Genomic DNA, 20,861 nt, shown 5'->3' on the forward strand with positions numbered 1-20,861 from the left:
AGCAGCTGTAGTTCAGTGTGGTGCCTTCATCCACTGCTTGAAAGTATGTTTGGTCTGCTCAACCTTCCCTATATTTCCAAATCGCTCCCTTTCGCCTATCTGCAGTTGGGTACTTTTCAGAAAAAGCTGAGTGCTTGTTTTGAAAATGTCTTTCAATGTTATATTTTCTGTTTGCGAATTTCTTGCCACATATCAAGCACACGGGTTGATAAGCCAGCGTCATCGGCAGTGATGGCAAAAGAATATATCCATTCAGAGTGAAACTCCCTATTTTCTTCCGATATTTTTCTTTTTAGGGACGTATGCATGGTTATGGATGGCTTACCGCGGGGTTAGAACACTCTCAAGGCGTCTTTTTCATGTCTCACTGACTGAACAAACTGACCCCTTGCCTTTTCACTTGCTCATCCAACCAGCAGTCAGAACGCAGTGTAGATGCATTCACAGACTAGCGGTGAGGCGGATATTTCAAACTCTTTTCGAAAACGCACATTTCCTCTTCTTCGGTGTTAAAAAAAAATCTCAGAGCTCGGCGTGGGAGCCACAACAAGGAGGCTGAAGACCCGCGGTTTGCCCACCACTGCCCTTGAGTATGCGACATCATGAACAGAATAATAAATTGTATCTGTAAGAGGGCGAGAGTATCCCAGGGTGTCTTTCTCCTTAAACCCAAACTCACTCAACAAATACGAAGCAATCAGCTTTGTTACAATGGCTTGCTTTGACGCAATTACGGTATTTACAGTTTTCACTGTGGGTTATTTTATTCCCAACTCATTGAATATAAAATCCTTTCCAATTCATGTTTGTGTTTAGAGCTGAATGTCAAGTTGAGACAGTCTGTCTGACTCACAGCTTTGCATCTTGTTCACAGCCAATTTCCTCTTCTTTTCCTGGCATGAGACTGCACCTCTTATCTACTGTGTTTTTGGAGCTGTTCCAAACCTAATCAACATTTTTCTCTCTCTCTCTTTTTTTTTTTTACCTGCAGCTGCGAAGCTCCTTCAAACAGGCGTTCAGCAAAAAGAAATCTCCCAAATCAGCTTCATCCCACTCTGATATTGAGGAGATGACCGATTCTTCGCTGCCCTCCTCCCCTAAACTGTCTCACAATGGCACTACTGCTACCAGCCACATGCTCAGGAACACACACTCCAACACACTGTAAGTACATATGCTTGTGCACTCCAGTTTAAAGTGGACCACCATATCTTTTGTGCCTAAATCACGGTCTGCACTGTTTGTGCTTTTTGCACGCACAGGTTGTCCGAATGTTTGGACAGTGAGGCGGAGACAGTGATGCAGCTTCGGAGCGAGCTCCGGGAAAAGGAGATGAAACTGACTGATATCCGCTTGGAAGCGCTCAGCTCCGCGCATCAGCTGGACCAACTCAGAGAGGCTATGAACCGCATGCAGGTTTGAGGACACATACACAAGCAAGTCACTCAAAAATACTCACAAAGGCAATACGGTTTGGTACACTTGTACACTCTAATAAAGATCAAGTTCACAACGAGGAAAAGGCTTCTTGAGACGTCATCTGTACTTCTGTGAAGAAGGTGTCGGACGTTTCGCTCCTCATCCGAAGAGCTTCGTCAGCGAACTAATAAGTGCTGGTAGCTTAGGCCTTAAATACAGTAAGAGTGGGCGGAATTGGTGTGCCAACACCCTCCTCCTATTGGTTTGTTACACTAAGCCTGGGCGGAGTAGTGGTATAATCCTATCCTGTTATTAACACCTCCGATAAAAGGGAAGTGTCGCTCCCTGAATTGGGTATGAACGACTCTGATACTGGCTTGTTTAAGGCTTAAGCTACCAGCACTTATTAGTTCGCTGACGAAGCTCTTCGGATGAGGAGCGAAACGTCCGACACCTTCTTCACAGAAGTACAGATGACGTCTCAAGAAGCCTTTTCCTCGATGGACAACTCCTGTACGACTGAGAGCCTACACAGACACATCAAGTTCACAAGCTGTTTCAAACATCCTGTTATAAAAGTATTAAATGAACAATATTTAATATAGTGGATGTAGTTTGCAGGGGCGTACAACTGTACTGCATTGTAGTGAGAGAGGTTTTTATTATTTTTCACATTTCAAATCAGATGACCAAAATAACTCAGGGTTAAAAGCACAGATGTGGATTTTCTCACTTTCGTTAAAACATGAATATGACTGCAAATACTAAAATACTTGAATTATCTAGCATTAGATCTCATTTGGGAGTGCATTTTGACTAATTGTGTACTTTGTTCATGCTGTGTTCAAACTTTGAGGACAGTTTATTCAACATGTCTATTTTTGTGTGCTTACAGCTGGAGATTGAGAAGCTCAAGGCAGAGAATGACCGTTTGAAGCTGGAGAATCAGGGCAGCAGGACGGGCTCTCAGGTCTCCATCTCCTCCTCACCTCCCCCTCACACACACGGCCAGGCGCCGGGGCCCAATGTGGAGCTCTCCCAGCACAGCCTGAACCTTGCCACCAGCGAGTCCACCAGTCTGGGTAGGATATGGAAACTTCATCCTAGCAGCATCTCTTATATTAGATTTCAAGATTGTGCATGTGTCTCTAATGTTGTGGCCAGTCAGTGTCGATTGGCTGTTGATTCAACATGAGAATAAAGACAAAACTGGACATGAGAAACTAATCCGACTCTGCTCTGTGTTCCCTTCAGACATGCTGTTGGACGACACGTGTGGAGAGGGGGGAATGAGGAAAGAGGGTCGTCTCGTAAAGATCATTGTCAGCCTTGATGAGGACTGTTTGTGGGGGGAGGTAAGCCAGCTATGAGCAACTACCTGTTTGTTGTTTTTAGACTTTTCATGCACTAAGTGCACCTGCTAGCGTTTTGGTCGAAATCATGAAAAAGGTGTGTTTCAATTGCAGGACGCTCGGTCTCGTAACTTTCTGATAGGGTGCATCGGTGTCAGTGGTAAAACCAAATGGGATGTGTTGGATGGAGTGGTCCGGCGCCTCTTCAAGGTAAACAACAACACTGGTTGACTACAATCCAGAATCGCATGCAAAACAATGATCAAAGCATATACACTTGTAGAAATACATGCTCCTTGAAGTAATATTGCAGTTTTCATCAATGTGTGATGTAATGGCTTTTAGAAGCTTTCATTTCTTCACACTGCACATTTTCTGTCTAATAGGAGTATATCACCCACGTGGATCCAGTGAGCCAGCTTGGCCTAAACTCAGACTGTGTGGAGGGATACTACATTGGAGAAATCCACCGGCCCCGGAGCCCCAGTGCCGCTCACACACCCGAGCTGCTACCTTGTGGCTACCTGGTGGGAGACAGCAACACCATCAACATCCAACTGAAAGGTACGAAAACACACTCAAGTCCACTCCAAATGAGGATCTCTACCTCCACTAGCCGTATTGAGTCTTTACAAGTACAACAATAAAGATGCTCTACATAATGCATTGGTCTCCTTTGACCCCACTGATGTGTATTTGTAGGCGTGAGCAGTGATAGTGTGGACTCGCTGGTGTTTGACACTTTGATCCCAAAGCCAATGCTGCAGCGCTATGTTTCTCTGCTGAGGGAGCACCGACGAGTCATCCTGTCTGGACCCAGTGGCACAGGAAAGACTTATCTGGCCAATCAGCTGTCTCAACACTTGCTGCTTCAAGAGGGCCGACCTCTGACCCCGCATGCAGTGGTCACTTTCAACGTGGACCACAAATCCAGCAAGGTAAACACACTCTTTAGAGGCACTCTTTGACAAGTGCTCATTCCTATTTTAATCATGGCATATGTGACTTTGAAAAGTTAAGTCTTACATAAACACAAATGCTTCCCTCCTGTAGGAGCTTCGTCAGTACTTGTCAGGTTTAGCAGAGCAGTGCAGTGGTGTGGCAGGAATGGAGAGCCCTCTGGTGGTTATACTGGACAACCTGCACCACATCAGCTCCCTGGGCGAGATCTTCAACGGCCTCTTCAACTGCAGCCACCAGCACTGGTTGGTTACACTCAATGACACATAAGCATGTTAAATGACTGTCTCTCTGACTGTTAAAAGTAAGAGTCATTATCTTTAATACAGCTCTTCTATTGATTCTTATTTCATTAGTGTAGCTAAAGTGGCTGGGAGACTAAATTGTATTTCCTTTTTGTGTTTTCTTTGCTTCTGAGTTGCCTAAAACACGCTATCATGAGTATTACAGGGGCAGATGACAAGCCTTACAGATCTTACTGATGTACGTTTTGTCTCCGTCCAGCCCATATATCATTGGCACAATGAGTCAAGCTACGTCATCTGCACCCAACTTGCAGCTTCACCACAACTTCAGGTAACCTTCCAACTCTTGGCTGACATGACACACAAAGTAGTTTAGTCTGCAGCAAACATGTGTACAATGTGTTTGAGTTTACTGTGTCTTCTCATCAGGTGGGTGCTGTGCGCCAATCACATGGAGCCAGTTAAAGGCTTCTTGGGTCGCTACTTAAGGAGGAAGCTGATTGAGATGGAAATAGGCAGTCGAACGCGCAACATGGAGCTGGTGAAGATCATTGACTGGATCCCAAGAGTTTGGCACCATCTAAACCGCTTTCTGGAGATGCACAGCTCCTCAGATGTGACCATAGGTAAAAGGATAGTTGATTTGTCAAGATAAGTACATGTAGAAGTGACCATAAGGGGCTAACATTTGTGCATCTGTGTCGGACAGGACCTCGTCTCTTTCTGTCCTGCCCCATTGACGTGGAGGGATCCAGGGTTTGGTTCACTGATCTTTGGAATTACTCTATTATCCCCTACATGCTGGAAGCCATACGAGAGGGATTGCAGGTAGCGCGCACACTTACAGTTCATGCCCGATCAGTCAAAAAACCCTCTTATCACACATCATAGAAATACTGCTGTGTTCTCCTCCTCCTTTTTAGTTGTATGGCCGCAGGGCTGCATGGGAAGATCCCGCCGCCTGGGTGATTGACACCTATCCATGGTCGGCAACACCCACTCCAGCTGATTGGCCCCCACTGCTGCAGTTGCGCCCGGAGGATGTGGGATTTGATGGCTACTCTGCCCCAAGAGAAGGCATCCGGAAAGAGCCGCTTCAGAGTGACAGTGACGCAGACCCACTGGTAAATACATCCTAGATGAAAAACAACACGCGCAGTGCGCAGTCTAAGCAATAAATCATGTGGCTTACGGTGTAAACACACTAAGCAGGTGGCTCTCACTTTTCTGTCATGCCCCACCTTGGGAACAGAATTTTTTTTAGGCCACCCCTAAATTTAAATACTATTGAGAAGCTGATAATATTTATTTATCTTTAAAAACCACCGTATGAGTTGCTGGCACCAGCATCATTCAAGCATAAATAAAGACGCTAACAGACCTGCCAACCTTGAAGAAATATGAGTACGCCCCCCATGGTTGGGAGGTTTGATTTTTTTCGCAGGTGCATGTCATGCTATGAAAGAGGGTTTACAGGAAGGAGGGATGCGGTTTAGCGTACGCTGGTGCCTTCACACAGGAGCATTATCCAGGTTTTACATCCTGAACGTGAAACTGAAACCAGCGTAATGCAACAAAATGAATACCTGGAGAGCAGGAAAGCGTATACAAGGGTCAAAATGTGTGCCAAATACAAAAAATGTGTACATCTTGGCACGGCTGCACTAATACTGAAAGTCCCCCATGCCTCTCACAGCTCCCATGACACGGCACCACGCCCGATACCACCACAGTAGTTTCCACGCCTGGGCCCACAATGTACGATACAGTATATGAAGACTCCAAATGATCTCAAAGTAAACCCACAGCACGCTCACCTGCGATTATGTTTTTGTGTTGGTAATAAAGACGTGTGGCAAAATGTATTGATGGCCCGTAGAGATGGGATTTATGGCTCTTTGAGGGGAGCCGAATCTTGATAAGCCGTTCCTTTCAAAGAGCCGTTCAAAAAAATTAGCTTATTTTGATTAAGTTTTAAGAAGCCAGCCTGGCTTTAACTCGTTTTATCTTGGAAATAATCACTGGGAGGAATGAATTTAGATATCCCACCAATATGAGTTTGAATAATTCTGAAATATTCATTATAACCGTATTTGACATGTGTGGATTAAATGTTGCAAGTCCGATCTTGATTCATTGTAAATATTCCACTGGGTGGCGCCATATCACTCTGCTGTGACAGTGACGTCACTATTTTGAATGACCATTTGTACAAATTCTGTGTGCGTGTGTGTAAACCATGATTTCAACACGTATAAACATTAAAAAAAACAAAGCAGGCTGCAATGAATTTCCATGCAAAACTGCTTTTAGTGCAAAGATTCGTTAGTAATACATACAAACGAACAAAACATACAAGCTCATAAACTGTTCAATAGACTGGTGGACTGTCCTGGGGTGCATTTTGCTCTGTAAAAAAAACTTAAACCCTGAGGAGGACTCCTGAACTGTCTTAGGGTTTATAGCAGCCTATACCTGAGCATCAGTGCAAATTCTATGATGCCACGAGAGAAAAGTGCATCCAAATGCTGTTTAGTTTCCTTAACTGGCTCATTTTGGAAAAGACGCCGGACTGACTTTCCTCCTCATTTAGGCCGCTTGCTGCTGCTGCTGCTTTCCAAGGCAGGAGGCATTCACGTGTTTCTGTGTTGTTGTTTTTTTTTTAACTGGCACACTCACGTGAAGGCACCATGCACAACGTGGCGTGATGCTATTTGCACATATAATAGAGATACAGCTCTTAATCTATGAATCAGTAAATGAATATGTCATCTTGACAAGACATTTTGGGCAGCTCTGTACTTTCAACTTTGTGGGAATAGTTAGTGAAGTACCCTTTTCTATTCCAGCATGACTGGTCCGACATCAGTAACCTCTAACCTCATGAATGGGCAAACATTTGCCGACACACTCCCAACATCTTGTATAAATTCTTCCTGTAACAGTGGAAGACAGCTGCAAAGTTATTTTTCTTATTGGTGTAATGGGCAGGTGTCATAATACTCCCTTCCGGTGAACTTTGTAGAACTCCATATAACCCCATACAGTGTTTGCAGACTTGATGTGACTTCCTGTTCTCATCACTGTGAAGTTCAAGCATGTAAACATCTGACAACAACCTGTTACATTTAATCGTCTTTTACCTAGTCATGTATTTGCATCACATGACCTCATGTCTGCTTAATGCTGAAATAAAATTAAGAGTATGTGTTTTATATCTGTACAACCTGATTAGAGGGACTTTTTAAATTTTTTTTTTATTAGATGAACATGCTGATGCGTCTGAAGGAGGCAGCGACGTCGTCAAGCCCCCAGAGCTACGACAGTGACTCCAACAGTAACAGCCACCAGGATGACATCTTGGACTCGTCGCTGGAGTCCACCCTGTGATACATTCAAGTTGCAATGCTTGGGAGGACTGATTTTCATAGACTGCTCTCACTGTGAGAACTTGAGTAACATGCCACAAAATCCAGCCACCTTAATATTGGGTGCAGGCAACCCAAATATTTATACAAGAAAAAGAAGAGACATTTGCATTTCAGAAGACAAAAAGGCAACAAAGGTTTCTGCTGCACTGCGTTGTTTTATTTTTATTATTTATTTGTTTTTCACCACTGTGGCCCGTGGCTCCTCTGTGAGGGAGCTTGACATCAACATGGACAGAATAAAAGCGCACAGCCTGATAGTGTGAGAGATGTCATCAAGTTCAGCATCAGCCACCAGTAGCTAACCGCCTTCCATCCTGTTACATCTTCATGCTGCAGTGTAATCCACAGGCCTGCAGGTGGCGACACAGATTCGCTTCCCTCCAAGATTGTCTGCTTGGTTGCTGGATGGTGATGTGAGCCAAATGTGCATGTTCACTCCTGCGGCAGCTCTTTATAGCACATCAGTCACTGAGCTGGTGAATGGCCTAGGAGCCACATTTCCCAGCTTATTTTTGTGTGCATGATGATGGATATATTCGCAAAGAAGGCAGCAAACACTGTAGCATCATTGGGAAATCAAAACCCCTGGGGAACTTAAATTGCCTTCATAATCCATTTTAACTTCCTTTCTGTTCATGTTCTACTTGTCAGCTGGGTTTTCCTGCCGTATCGCTATAGAGGAGGATAACTCTGTGTTCCAACCCTCAAATTACTGCAAAAGGTCCATTTAAATCCATTTAACATAGACTTGAAAGTTAAGAGGCTACAAAGTGGAACATTTGGATAGGTTTACTATCATGTCCTTTTGCATGTCCTGTTTAGCAATAATGCCTTTACCTCTCCACAAGTTCTTGCTGTGACTCTTTCATGTTCTCCATGCACATTGGCTCTAACAGGCTGTTGTAGCACACACATATCTGTTGGTGCTGGACTAAATTCAAACAAACAATGCCTTATTGTTTTTTTTTTTATATTTTAAATAATGTGCTTTGGTCACTTCTTTCTTGGTGTCAAAGGCTGTAAAGAGGGCTTTGGGTCGACGCTCCCTCTAAAAAGTTATTTCTGAGGAGAAGCGTTGACATTTCATCAGCATCAATGTTGTGTGAGTGAAGAGACGTGCGAGTGAATGGGAACTTTAGCTTGAAGTAAATTTGTGTTTGCATGCATGACAAGCTGGTGAGAATAAAACAAGACCACTCGTAAGAAACCTATACTGTATATATAAATATGCTTCGGTGTTGCAAGTCAGATGTGGAGTGATTGTGTGAGAGGTCTGTTGCTTTTATACCTCATCTTTGATCACACACTGTTCTGATTATTATAGGATGTACGAAACAAGCGGTATCATTGATTGGAGGTTAAAGGTATTATTATACTTGTGGTTGAACGGTAAAATAGAATAGTCAAACATTATGTGGTTTTAAAAATACAGACTATTGTACATGTTGGAGCCTTTTGGGTTGGGCAGACAAGGGGGCGGCGGGTTCATGTAGCCCAGCACAGCTTCATCCCAAGTTCTGTTTTTGTCACCAATTCTATGCAACATTCATTGTAATCGCCAAAAGCTGAATGTGCGTTTATCCCCACCAGCACTGCCCAGAGTGACATATACACAGCATGGAACACTTCGCAGTCGTGTGACCCATTTTTATTGTGTGCGTTTGTTGGAACTTCTGTGTCTGGGTCCTTGGAAGCACAATGAGACTGACTCGTGTTGAAGCATTTAACTAGTTTGACTTACAAGCTCAATGAATGTTTAGCCTTCTTCGCTATACAGTATGTAACATAACTTTGTAAATAGTTAATCTTTCAGCATTTTTGGACTACACTTTTCTAGCTGATTTGTTACAGTACTTGAAAAGGAGTATTTTGTGTACAGTCTCTTTACAGAGCACATTGGTGCCGTTTGTCTTTGAGAATCTGATATCACTGTCCTAGTCTTAAGTTATTGTGATTCAATTAAAAAATAATTATTTATGATTGGATTTTGTCTCTTTTTTATTTTTTTTTACAAGACACACACAGGTGGAAAGTGTTTACATGTTTATTTGGTATTTGTACAAAAAGAGTAAAATGCACATATATACACACCACATAATACAACATACATATAAAACAAATTCATATAAATTATTAATGAAATGGCTACATTTTTCCAATAAACAACTCTATTCAAGATGAAGGTAAAATGAAGTCAATATTCTTGGCATAAAATGTCCATACAAAATTGTACAAAACACTGTACAATTGAACGAAGCTGTGCAAAAACAGCAAATTGTATAGAAGTAGCTGATCCTGTCCAGTACACGTGCGCTGTGTTCAAACTTTATTGATAAACAATGGCGTCTAAGGAGGCGGGGTCTTGTGTCTGGACTGTAGCTCTTCCAAAAAGTCTCATGAGGAAAATGAACAAACTACTAAGATACTGTTATTTCATCTTCGTCTGACTCTGAAAAGTCCGAGTGCTTGCTGGAAAGACAAGGGGAGGAGACGAGAGTAGAGGAGAAAGCCTCCTCGTCCTCATCTTCTTCTGCTGAGGACTTTTTGCCCACGTCACTGAGGTCCGGGTGTGGGTTGGCCTTTGTGGGCAGCGTCTGCTCACGGCAACCGCCCGAGGACAGCAACTCACGCTCCTTGGAGTTCCTCCACTTCATCCGCCTGTTCTGGAACCAAATTTTCACCTTTAGGTAGAGAAAGAAAGCTAGTTAGTAAAGACAACGTAATGAGCAAACATAATGCTAGTTACTTTTCCATTAGCTTCTTAACAGGTGAGCGAAGTACAGTAGCAGTTCCAAGTGTTGATTGTTGTCACCTGTGAATCTTTAAGGCCCAGTTTGGACGCCAGCTTCTTCCTGTCTGGCTTGCTAATGTACTTCTGTTTTTGGAACATCTTCTCCAAAGCTTTCCGCTGAACGTCGGAGAACACCGCCCTCCTCAGCATCCCTCTGCGGGGCTTCCCTCTGGCGGCCAGCGGCCATGAGAAGGTTCCCGGGATGGGCACGGCAGATGAAGACGCTGCGAGAAGAAGACGACACAAAAAAAACACGTAAATATGAAAACTACTTGAATGGACGCTAATTGAATGGCATTATTGTGTTGGCACTATGGGTGTCAGTTTGGAGTGAAATGGCGTGAGGTGACTAATTAGCACATTGGCCGCTCCCCAGCAGCATTGGTATGTAAAAGAGGCAGCATTTCCTTTAAGAGGGCGGATAGAAGAGTTAATAAAGCGTGAACGGTAATTGTGTAGTAATGAACTAACACAGAAAAGACTCTGGACAGGCGGCGAAGGCCATATATTATGAGCACAAAAGGAGATTTACACTTTCAAACTAAACACAACTGCATACCAGAATACTGATGCCTAAAAGGAGGGATGCCGAGGAGGGGAGGGGGGAGGGGGGGGGGGGTGGTTTGGATGCGCGGTGCATATTTCCCCCCTTCTTCGTGCCCTTGAACCATTTTCATTAAATGAACACGAAAAGCTATTGAGAGACGCTGAGTTTCTTTGTTGGGCCATTCATCTGAGCCCATAAAAGGACTCTATTGCCATTATGATTTGTCTGAATGAAAGCAACTTTATAGACTTTTCTAAGAGATTATTCTTTATCTCACTCCGTTGATTGGTCGGCTTGCACACTAGAGAGGAGCATTTAGGGCAAAAAGGGAGGCGAAGGTGGGGAGACATGGTAATCTATCTACTCTGGAAGTCAGGGGTTTGCAAACTTTTTCTACGGAAGGTCGCACACAGAAAAATTGAAGGATGCAAGGTGGTCAATATATGCTAAGTTATTTGAACAAAACATCCACATCTTAGCTTTGTTATAGGTGATAAAGCAAATTAGTGTCATATTTGATAATATTTATTTTTTTACAATATACAGGGGGCCAGTAAAATAAAATAAGAGCAAAATGGCCCATAGGCTGCAGTTTGGACAGCGGTAGGTTAGAGCAAAAAGGGATGCAAAGGAGAAAGCGGAGGTACATGGTAATCTACTGTAATATAGGCTGCAAGCTGGGGGTGTACAAACTTTTTCCATTGAGGGCCGCATACAGAAAAATTGAAGGATGTTGGAGGGGCCACTTTGATACATTTTGTGCATTAAAGATGCTAAAACCAATCCTATTTAGGTCAATATATGCTTAGACAAAACATCCACATTTTGGTGTTATAGGAGATGAAGCAAATTACTGCAATATCAAATAATATATTGCATTCATAATTCATGTATATTTTTTAAAATATGCCGAGGCTAAAAATGGCCCCCAGGCCACACTTTGGACACCCTTGATGTAAGCAAAGAACATCCTCAGCTGGGACACTTTTTTAAAAAAACGTGAAACACCTCGACTAGACACAGTGGTTGTAATTGGACCCCCACCTGGCTGCAGTACCCATGTGGCCCCCATCAGGTTCTTGAGCAAGGCCGCTGTATGTGGTCGTGTGAGAATATAGAAATCTCTCAATGGCACCTAATGGGGAAATTAGTGCATGACTGGTAAAAGTCACTCTCCAGGGTGGGTGGTTCACCCAGTGCGAGCTGACCAAATTGGTCATGGTGCCGAAACCTTTGTTGGCAGCCACTGCGGCCCCGTGGCCCCCCGGGCTCTGTGGGAAAACTGGGGCTCGGGGGAAATACCTAAAAACGCCCCCCAATGGGAAGCTGGGGGATGTAAATGGCCACCCCGCCTCAAATTTAGAGTGTGACGATTTTGGATAATTGGTTAATTAGGAGGTGGGCGGGTCTGGGCATAGGCCAGAGCCAACAGGGCTCTCAATGTCTATTTCATTTTAAAGGCACTCTAACATTTAAATGTGATTACCTGGTAAATAAGGTGTCCTGAATATGGGGTGAAAGGTTCCGTCAAAGCACGGGATATGGAAACTCTTGGAGTGCAAGCTGTGGACTGTTGGAGGTGAGGAAGCTGTGGGGAGACATCACACATGTTACAGCCACGTACAGAAAGTGACGTGGGACGTGTGGACTTTCGTGCACTTACGGGTCTTTGGTGATGGTGCGAGGATAGCGCTCACGCCAAACTTGAGGAAAGTTGGGTCCTTGCTGTTCGATGTTTTGGGCGAGCAAGCCTCCCGCGTCACGGGCGTAGTAGAAGCTCCGCGATCCAGCGTCGCGTCGCTGAAGTTGGTGGCGGCCGCGGGCGGAGAGACGCTGACAGGCTGGACGCTCCGGTTTAGGAAGGCCGTGGGTCGGCTTATCCGCAGTAGGTCCTCCACGAGAAAGCTGGAGTGGGTCGGGAAGGCGGCGGGCAGGCTGTGGTGTAGCGGCAGGGTGGCGGCTGCAGGGCGGTACAGGCCCGGGTAGATGGCGGGGGGCGCGATGACGCTTGGGATCATCATGGTCCCCACTTGGAACTGCCTGAGGAATACTCCCGAGTGTCTTAGGAGGGAGGGACTGTGTCGTTAAGTGTCTGCTAAGTCCTCTGTGGTCTCCTTGCTGTGAGGACAGGAGCTTTATAGCAGCTGACCCCCCCGACGCTCCTCTCAGGCCTGACAGGCTCAACAATGGAGCCAAACAAAGTTCACTCATGGACCGCTTTCATGGTGCCTTCTCCGGTTCTCTGATTGGCCAGAGGACGCAATTTATGATTGCATTAGACTTCATAAGCAAGCAACACACAATGTGGCCACCACAAAGGAGGCCCAGTCATCATTTTTGCATATTGACCACTTTGCTTTCACTTTATTGTGCTGGGCCAAGGCAAGCTGCCTAATTAAAGAGCAATCTTTACACACTGTCTCATTATGTGGGAGCTTTTACTGAGCAGATTATTTTTTAGGGGGAGTGAAGGTTATTATAGACTATAATAAATAATATACAATGGGCGTCGCAGCGCTGGTGTGTATTACACACTGTAAAAAAAAGTCTAAAAGGTTACAGTTATGAAATTGTTTATATTATTTCGAGACTCCGCCAAGGCGTGCAACACAAATGTAAATCAGTTTTTAGGATTTCATGGGATTTTCAACACTCAATCTGGCCTTCGTCATGGAATAATGTCTTAAAGGGATTTCTGCTATCAAAACGCTTTAACAGATGTGTTAAATATCACTTTGTGCACAGGCTCCATTGAGGGCTCTGCACGCCCAGGCGCAGATCGGCGCGCACAACAGGGAGAAGTGTGCGCTCCTGATCCTGTTAGAAGCATGAACTAACTGTCAGCCTCAGCTGCACAGGAGGCGCCCCTCGGCCTTTCTCTGCGTCCTTCTCGAAGCTTTAATTCTAAAGACGGTTTTGTTCTGCTATTTTAACCGGCTGAATAAAAGTGCATCTGTGATTTGAATTAAAACGCATTCATATGAGCAGACACCGAGAGCCCAAATAAAACTCTTATTAAAGCGACTTGGAGCCTGATAGTCGTGTTCTGTCAGCTTTACCCTGAAAACACATTCAAGCAGAGCAATCAGGCGAAAATATATTCCACATCCAAAGAGCAGCCCAACTCTATACAAACTCCAAACCTAAATTAAAATGAAATCAAATATTTATTTTTTTTTTAAATTGCATATTAATAATTAAGTAAAAAGGAAAGTTTTGGTCGGATTTTTTTCAGGACAATGAAGCATTTTTTTTTTAAAGATTTTAATTGAAAAACGTATCAAATTATTTGAAGATATATGTATAATTGTCCCTACCACCCTAATGAGGATTAGGCGGCATAGAATATGTATAATTGTCATGTATTCTTACTTTGAATAGGAAAGGACTGTAACGTATTATCTTAAACAATAGTTTATTTTTAACTTTTATTTTTAACTTAACTTTAACGTAGCAATGGTCTTGTATATCTTGTAAATACAAAGCTCAATTTTAATAGGCGTTGAAATTTACATAACAGTTTTTATTTTCAACAAATACAAATAAAAAAAATATATAGAGAAGCCCCAAAATGCAATAAACCTTTATTTAGGCACAATTAACACAACATTCATATTGTATAAACTAGCGTTATTGTATTTTCAAACTTCGAAAAAAACGACTTTTGACTTGGCCACTTTATTCTCAGAGTGACATTTGTGGCTGAAAGCAGTAACCAGTCAGTGGGATCGGCTCCAATAGTGACGAGTGGTCTAACATCAGTCAAATTTAAAGCGGCCACAGAGGAATAATTCCACGGGAACGCCTCCGTGAAATGACACTTTGCACACGCACGCAACGCTTATCAGGGGCTCGTCTGATCGGCGTGCACGCGCAGAACGCGCACGCGACGCTCCATCCACAACACAGCAACACAAACCCAAGAAGCAACGAGGCCTTCAAACGCTCTTTTTTATGAGCCCATATTCCTTTACTTGGCTCCCCAAAATCCTCCTTTTGTAAGAGCTAAGCAGATGGTTAGCAGGAAGCATGGGCGGCCCGGCATGACCGAGACTAATTTCTATGAGCTTTGCTGGCTTGCCTCGTCCAAACTCCCCTCTTGCGCGCCCAGTTAAAACAGCTGCTTGAAGCTGAATTAAAGCCATTAAAAGCACATCTCGAAGATATTACCAGCACCCTACACTCCCCCCAGCTCTCCTTAACAACACACAGCACGCACTTATCGACATCCATCTACGAGCTATCGCACTCATTCCTTGTCCTGTATCTGGTCGCCCTTATAAGAGGATCCTGCACATTTAATGTGATCATTATTAACATGGATTTATAGATACTGATGCTAATTTGGTTCTAAGAAAATATGCACTACTCATATGCATATAATCATATTATGAACATGATAAATCATAAGATTAAAACTTAAATGTGCACTTAAACAGCTTTGGTTACACATGTTCACTTGGGGTGGTATATATAGCATAGAGAGATTGTATTAACTATAATACATGTTGCATTATTATTATATTTTTTTTCACTTTGCTCAATTAGGATAACTGAATGGTACATACTGTGCACTCATCAATAAAATGGCATCCTCCACCTTAACCACTTACATCATATCCCTTAACAAAAATAAGTTTATTCAAGTGTACTATGAGGATACTTATTTTATACTAAAACTGAGGAAGTATACTTTATTTGAGTTGGTTTTATATATATATACTGTATTTTATACGTAATTATATACTGAAAAATATAAACAAAAGTCTAAGATGAAGTACATTAATACAAAGACTTACAGTTATACTTTAATACTAAAACTTATACTTTAGTATACTCTTTACATCTTTATGCCACAAAATACTAATACTTTGTATATCTTGCTCCAAAAAAAACTTAAAACTTTACAGTATAGTTGAAGAAGGTATTATGTTTACATTTTACCAAGCGTATGAACAAGTTTTGCTTTCCCACTTTTTACAAATAAGGACTTGATCTTGATCTACTGGGTGAAGTCTATTGCATCACTGTGAATGCAAAACTTTTGTTGCAGTTCACATTGTCCCAGGTGTACAGGTGAGTGTGCCGTTTAGTCACTTGTTCACCAAAGATTTGGCATTTAGGTGCAGGCAGTTCGTCAAATGGAGGTTGTATTTCTGCTTTTCAACAACCAACATGGAGCCATGTCTATTGAAAATATATCAGCGTAAACATACAGTAGCTAGCTGCCCATTTGCGTAGCCCGGCCTAGATCAACCTGCCCACCACTTCCGCATTCACACAGCACACCGAACAAAGGTCACACCCACTATAGCAGTCTCAGGCTATATGCAAGTACAGCTGACATACAGCTTACATACTCTTCTTGCTTATTAAATCACACAAAACGAGAGTGACAGTGGGATGTTTTAAATATGTTTGTACTTTATCAGGTAGTGGCATTTTTGCAGACAGGGTCTACTGGTCTACAAAATAGACTGGTCCACTAAATAGATCCACCATTGTGTTGCCTCTGTTTCTGCTGCGTTAAGTGAAAGGGCTGAGTAAATATGTTAAGCATGCATGAGAGCCTCTCCATGGGTCGTCCCATTGTGTTGCTGGTGCGACAGGTGGTTACTGTTTATTATTCCCTCATTATTTATTGGTAACGTGGGCGCAGTCAGTAGTGGGAACACCCCATCTTTTCAGCAGGTTGTGGACCGACAGATTGTGCTGACTGGTTGCAGCCTCATGTGGCACCAGTCACAGTGTCCACTCATTCAACCAGAGAGCCTTGGTAAAGTACTTAACATAGCAGTATGTGTTTATCATGCACATGAAAACATCCTGACATGATTTTGAGCGTTCATAGCATACTCAAATAGTTTTATTCATGGATTCTCTCCCACTAATGTACTATATTACAATGTATTAGTATTTGGCGGGCATTTTTTTTTTTGTGATGCAATGTCATTAAGTACAAATTTGAAGTAATATAAGTATATAAATATAAGTATATATGTATGTTTGTATGTGTATACTGTATATATATGTACAAATAAAAGTAAAAAGAAAAATAAATATATTTATAAAATAAATATAAGTATTTACTGTAAGTATATATACACATATATATGTAATATAAGTATATAGATATATACTTATATTTATATATTTATATTACTTCAAATTTGTACTAGAGACAGAGAGAGAGAGATAATCTAATTCAGGGGTCACCAACACAGTGCCCGCGGGCACCAGGTAGCCCCCCACGACCACATGAGGTGCCCGCAAGCCTGCTTTTCATTCAGGTTTTCAGTTAATAATGTGAGAACACTATAAAGAAAAGTATTCTGAAACATGAAATGTGAGTTGTGGGTTCCAGCATTTTGTGAATTTTTTGGTATAACAAGCATATTTGATCTGTTTGGGTTGAAATAAGGTATGAAAATCATTTCTACAAAAATGAGTAGCTCGTGGCCATTTTCATTTTCTAAAAGTAGCTCTCGCAAGAAAAAACTTTGGTGACCCCTGATCTAATTGAATATACAGGTGCATCTCAGTAAATTACAATATCATGAAAGAGTTATTTGATTTCAGGAGTTTAATTCAATCTAAGAGTCCAATTACACATTCCAATGATGGTGTTATTGGATTTTTTTGGTTAAAAAAAGACGGTGTAGAGGAAGAGGGACAGCACCTTAAGTGGCTTAACATTATGACAGGCAGCGTTGTCTTGTAATATAAATTTGCACCAGAGGTGGCGACAATGAAGCGGGCTCTTAAAACATCATGTTGACTCATGAAGCCCATGTCCAGACAAAAATGGACATTTTTAAGAATGCACATTTCCCATCTCCATCCACGCTACTGGAGTTAAAAAAAAAAAGCTCTCTGTCCACATGAAAACATATTTATCGAATGTCATGCGCGATTTTGGTGTGGTATGGATTAACATTGGAGTGGGGGAAATGTGCGTTTTTCAAAATATCTGTGTTGGTGTGGACATCGCCTGAGTTTTTAAGGACAAAATCCTACATTTGTGTGTGGAACATAGGCCAAAACGCATAGAAAATTGGGCATTTTTAAGATATCTGTGTTTGGCTGGACATGGCCACAGTTAACAAATACAGTAATCCCTCGTTTATCGTGGTTAAGTGGTCCAGACCCGACCGTGACAAGTGAATTTCCAAGAAGTAGGATTACTTCTTTATAAATTGAATATTTTTGTCGTTAAGGGCATAGAAAACCTGTTTATGACCTTCTAAATACATTTAGACTGAAATAACACACGGAATGACTGGGAATGGATCAGAGGTTCCAGCTGAATTGAGTTAAACTGATTTGATGGAATGGAACACACAAATCAAAAAACAAACCACCCAATTCTGCAACTTTATAGTTCATTTACATTTCCCGGTATGCAACTTTAAACATGAGATGTACTCCAATGTAACTTTGTATGCATGTTTGAAATCAAATAAAGCCAACCAACCAACCTGCTGTAAAGGTGAACTGAAAATGAGTTTTAAACATGTCTTATGAAATGATCTGTCTCTGCTTGTCCAGATCAGTATGAACCTTGGTTGTTGGACTTCTGCTGCACATTTTATTTATCACAATGTGACCAATATGCTGCACTCTCTCCTTGCTGCTGCCATGTGAAGTTAGCCAAACATCTATTTCAGTGCATTCCGTTTGTCCCCCCTGGCTTCACCTTAACATGGATTCCCACTCGGGGTGTTTTGGCCGCGGCTTCACCTCACTTCACCAGCAGCAGCCAAGGTCTCCACAGCATCTGCTGCAGGCGGCGCAAAAATCCCCTCACAACACGAGTGAATTAGCCGAGCCAAACGATTCAGAGGCGCAGTGACAAGCATTAAATCGATATTAACTTTGTATTAAACATGCCCCCTCCCCCTCCTTCCTCTTCTCTCCAAATGGACTGGTACCATGTCAGTGCACAAAGCGCTCTGTATGACCTCACGCTGCACCTGTTCTTGCTAACTTGTCCCAGGGAGTTCATCTTCTTAGTGTTACGTAGGGCTCTTTTTTTTAACACCCTCATCCAACTAGCTGGTTTCAGTTAGGCTTTTCACACTACCATTATTTTGATCTTGACTTTTTTAAAAATCAAACATCCAAAACTTGCTGTTAATATTTCACTTATGTCCCATATTGAGAATCATGTCTTCCGTCAGTACAATCATTAGCAATCATCTGAATACACGTTGATTGTTGTCCTAATCCATGAGCGCATGTTGGTACAGTTTGCATATCATTTTCCCGTCTCAGAGGGAGACCGCAACCCTCTCCATTCACACGCTGAAGCCACATCCACAAGCATTAGCATAATCTGACAACCAAAACCATTGTCCATGACCTTGTATGCAGAGTTAATTGCTCATTAATACCAGACAAAACAGAGGGGTGCAAAGGAAGCACAGTATAGTCCTCTGACTCTAAATCCTTGTGTGAGGAGTAAGAGGCAGGTGGAACATCCCCCTGTGCCTCATTGAGGTCCACCTGAACATATTACAATTCATAGAATGCAAAATGCATATTTAAATTGTGGCTTATGTCAAATAGCATCAGGTCTCAAGAGTACTCTGAGTCAGGTGTGTTGTTAAAGCAAGGCTTCTAGTTTGAACAATAATCCACCAGCGATATTCTATTAAGCTCTTGTGAAGAGTCTTGATGAGCATTACACACCGCCCCCCCAAACACACACACACACACACACACACGCTCACAATTTGTCACAGTGACACAGTGTGAATCAATTGCAAATGTGTCCCTCTGCAAGTTTAATCTCATCTCTACATTAGTTTCACGGACGCAGAACGATTTGCAAAAAGATCCTCCACTTGCACCCCCCTCACAGCACCTGGCAGTTTTTTTGGATAGCGTCATGTAAACACCCACTGCCCCGTCTGAGGACCCAAGCGTCACCGCGCAGCACGTTAAAGAAGGCCGGCCTGTGTGGTTGTCAACACCGGTTTAGCTAAGGAGCCCCGTGGTGACATTAGCTGTGACTCTCCTCAGGCCAACCTGCAGAACTTATTTGATATAGATATAGCTGCTTATATCTGATTAATATGGAACGAACAGGCCCTAGACAGGGTTCAGGAGGCCACCACATGCAGCTGCCTAATACTGTCTTTGTTAGCTTGGGATGTTTGAAAGATGTATTAATATGCCTGTGTGAAGGTTTCTTTTGCTGTGATTGTGCAGCGGTGGCTTACGAGAGAGGGGGAAACTCCCTAAATGAGCAAATATACGGTAACCTTTTTTGGGGAGGGTTTCTGAAAAATCGCACTTTGGTTAAAAATATGAGGCCCTAGGTCTGGTGGTTTGTTGCTTATCAGGGTAGGAAGCCTGAGCCAGTGTGTGTGTGTGTGAGAGAGAGAGAGAGAGAGAGAGAGAGAGAGAGAAGGTCTGTGTGTGGGAGGGGTAGTGTGCAGGGCAGTTGAAGAAGGAGGTATGAATGGGCAAAGAAGGAGCTTGGGTGGAGGAGGGGGATGCTTGACGGACTTCACTGCCTGTTGGCCCTGCAGCATTGATGCCGTGTTGGCCATATAATCGGATTGCCAACGGGTGAAAGTGAGCCTGGGTGCTTATGTCAGTTTGCGTCTCGTCAAGCTGAATAATACGCATGGCCAGGGAGTGAAGCGGACGCTGGCCATTGAGCCTTCTCAGTACTTGTTCCTAAGCATTCCTAAAAGAGAAAAAAAGCCTCATTGGATTCATATATAATTCTCACTCAAGCGTTTTGATGCATTTGCATAACAGCAGGAAACCAGTGATCCTGCTGCACAAGTGTCTGTTTGCATGTGCCGCTGTGTGTGAGTGTGGGTGTGTGTTCGAAAGGGTCCTAGTTGAGCATAAAAAGGGCTGGACACAGTTCTTGCACTTGGCCTCTCATGTTCCATCCAAGATCTACGACAAAACAAAACATTTAGCTTACTTCCATGTATACCTTCTTCTTCGTGTTGGCAAATGGTTGCAGAAGGTGACCCTGAACCTGGAAGGCTCTATTTGGCTTTTGTAGGACTTTCCAAGAACATGTATGTGGTGATGAATAAACATTATTTAACAGGCTCCAGCAACTTACACTCTTGATATTTAGTAAAATTA

At 42.8% G+C, this 20,861-nt stretch overlaps 2 protein-coding genes and 1 long non-coding RNA gene across 14 annotated transcripts in view; 2 read left to right on the forward strand and 1 right to left on the reverse strand.

Moving 5' to 3' along the window:
• The window catches only part of nav2a (neuron navigator 2a), a 229,267-nt gene extending 219,891 nt beyond the window's left edge, over nucleotides 1-9,376 (forward strand). For all 12 annotated transcript variants that reach the window (XM_054769967.1, XM_054769969.1, XM_054769961.1 and 9 more), the window contains 13 exons: nucleotides 992-1,164; nucleotides 1,263-1,416; nucleotides 2,315-2,501; nucleotides 2,674-2,774; nucleotides 2,886-2,981; nucleotides 3,158-3,335; nucleotides 3,474-3,709; nucleotides 3,825-3,976; nucleotides 4,236-4,307; nucleotides 4,406-4,602; nucleotides 4,686-4,804; nucleotides 4,900-5,100; nucleotides 7,241-9,376. In XM_054769967.1, the coding sequence (XP_054625942.1) occupies nucleotides 992-1,164; nucleotides 1,263-1,416; nucleotides 2,315-2,501; nucleotides 2,674-2,774; nucleotides 2,886-2,981; nucleotides 3,158-3,335; nucleotides 3,474-3,709; nucleotides 3,825-3,976; nucleotides 4,236-4,307; nucleotides 4,406-4,602; nucleotides 4,686-4,804; nucleotides 4,900-5,100; nucleotides 7,241-7,366 (1,992 nt within the window). In that variant the 3' untranslated portion in view covers nucleotides 7,367-9,376. The remainder of the gene's footprint in view (nucleotides 1-991; nucleotides 1,165-1,262; nucleotides 1,417-2,314; nucleotides 2,502-2,673; nucleotides 2,775-2,885; nucleotides 2,982-3,157; nucleotides 3,336-3,473; nucleotides 3,710-3,824; nucleotides 3,977-4,235; nucleotides 4,308-4,405; nucleotides 4,603-4,685; nucleotides 4,805-4,899; nucleotides 5,101-7,240) is intronic.
• Nucleotides 9,377-9,513: 137 nt separating this feature from the next.
• On the reverse strand, nucleotides 9,514-12,797 carry dbx1a (developing brain homeobox 1a). The gene is made up of 4 exons (XM_054769974.1): nucleotides 12,409-12,797; nucleotides 12,232-12,333; nucleotides 10,220-10,422; nucleotides 9,514-10,088 (listed from the first exon to the last, which is right to left on the reverse strand). Exons 1-4 carry the CDS (start codon nucleotides 12,764-12,766, stop codon nucleotides 9,825-9,827), a joined length of 927 nt encoding a protein of 308 aa, XP_054625949.1. The 5' UTR covers nucleotides 12,767-12,797; the 3' UTR covers nucleotides 9,514-9,824.
• On the forward strand, nucleotides 9,624-13,652 carry LOC129178119 (uncharacterized). Its single transcript, XR_008569751.1, has 3 exons — nucleotides 9,624-10,175; nucleotides 10,309-10,453; nucleotides 13,491-13,652. It is a non-coding gene; the product is annotated as an uncharacterized LOC129178119 (long non-coding RNA).
• Nucleotides 13,653-20,861: the final 7,209 nt, after the last annotated feature.

Source organism: Dunckerocampus dactyliophorus, chromosome 3 (assembly GCF_027744805.1).
Source record: "Dunckerocampus dactyliophorus isolate RoL2022-P2 chromosome 3, RoL_Ddac_1.1, whole genome shotgun sequence".
NCBI classification, from domain to species: Eukaryota; Metazoa; Chordata; class Actinopteri; order Syngnathiformes; family Syngnathidae; genus Dunckerocampus; species Dunckerocampus dactyliophorus.

Excerpts from the sequence above, each read along its gene's own strand:
- dbx1a (XM_054769974.1), bottom strand. The coding sequence starts at position 12,766 with ATGATGATCCCAAGCGTCATCGCGCCCCCCGCCATCTACCCGGGCCTG. Across the intron at positions 10,423-12,231 it reads CAGGACACCTTATTTACCAG|CGTCTTCATCTGCCGTGCCC; the intron begins GTAATCACATTT and ends TTCTTCTCGCAG. Across the intron at positions 10,089-10,219 it reads TGGGCCTTAAAGATTCACAG|GTGAAAATTTGGTTCCAGAA; the intron begins GTGACAACAATC and ends CTCTACCTAAAG.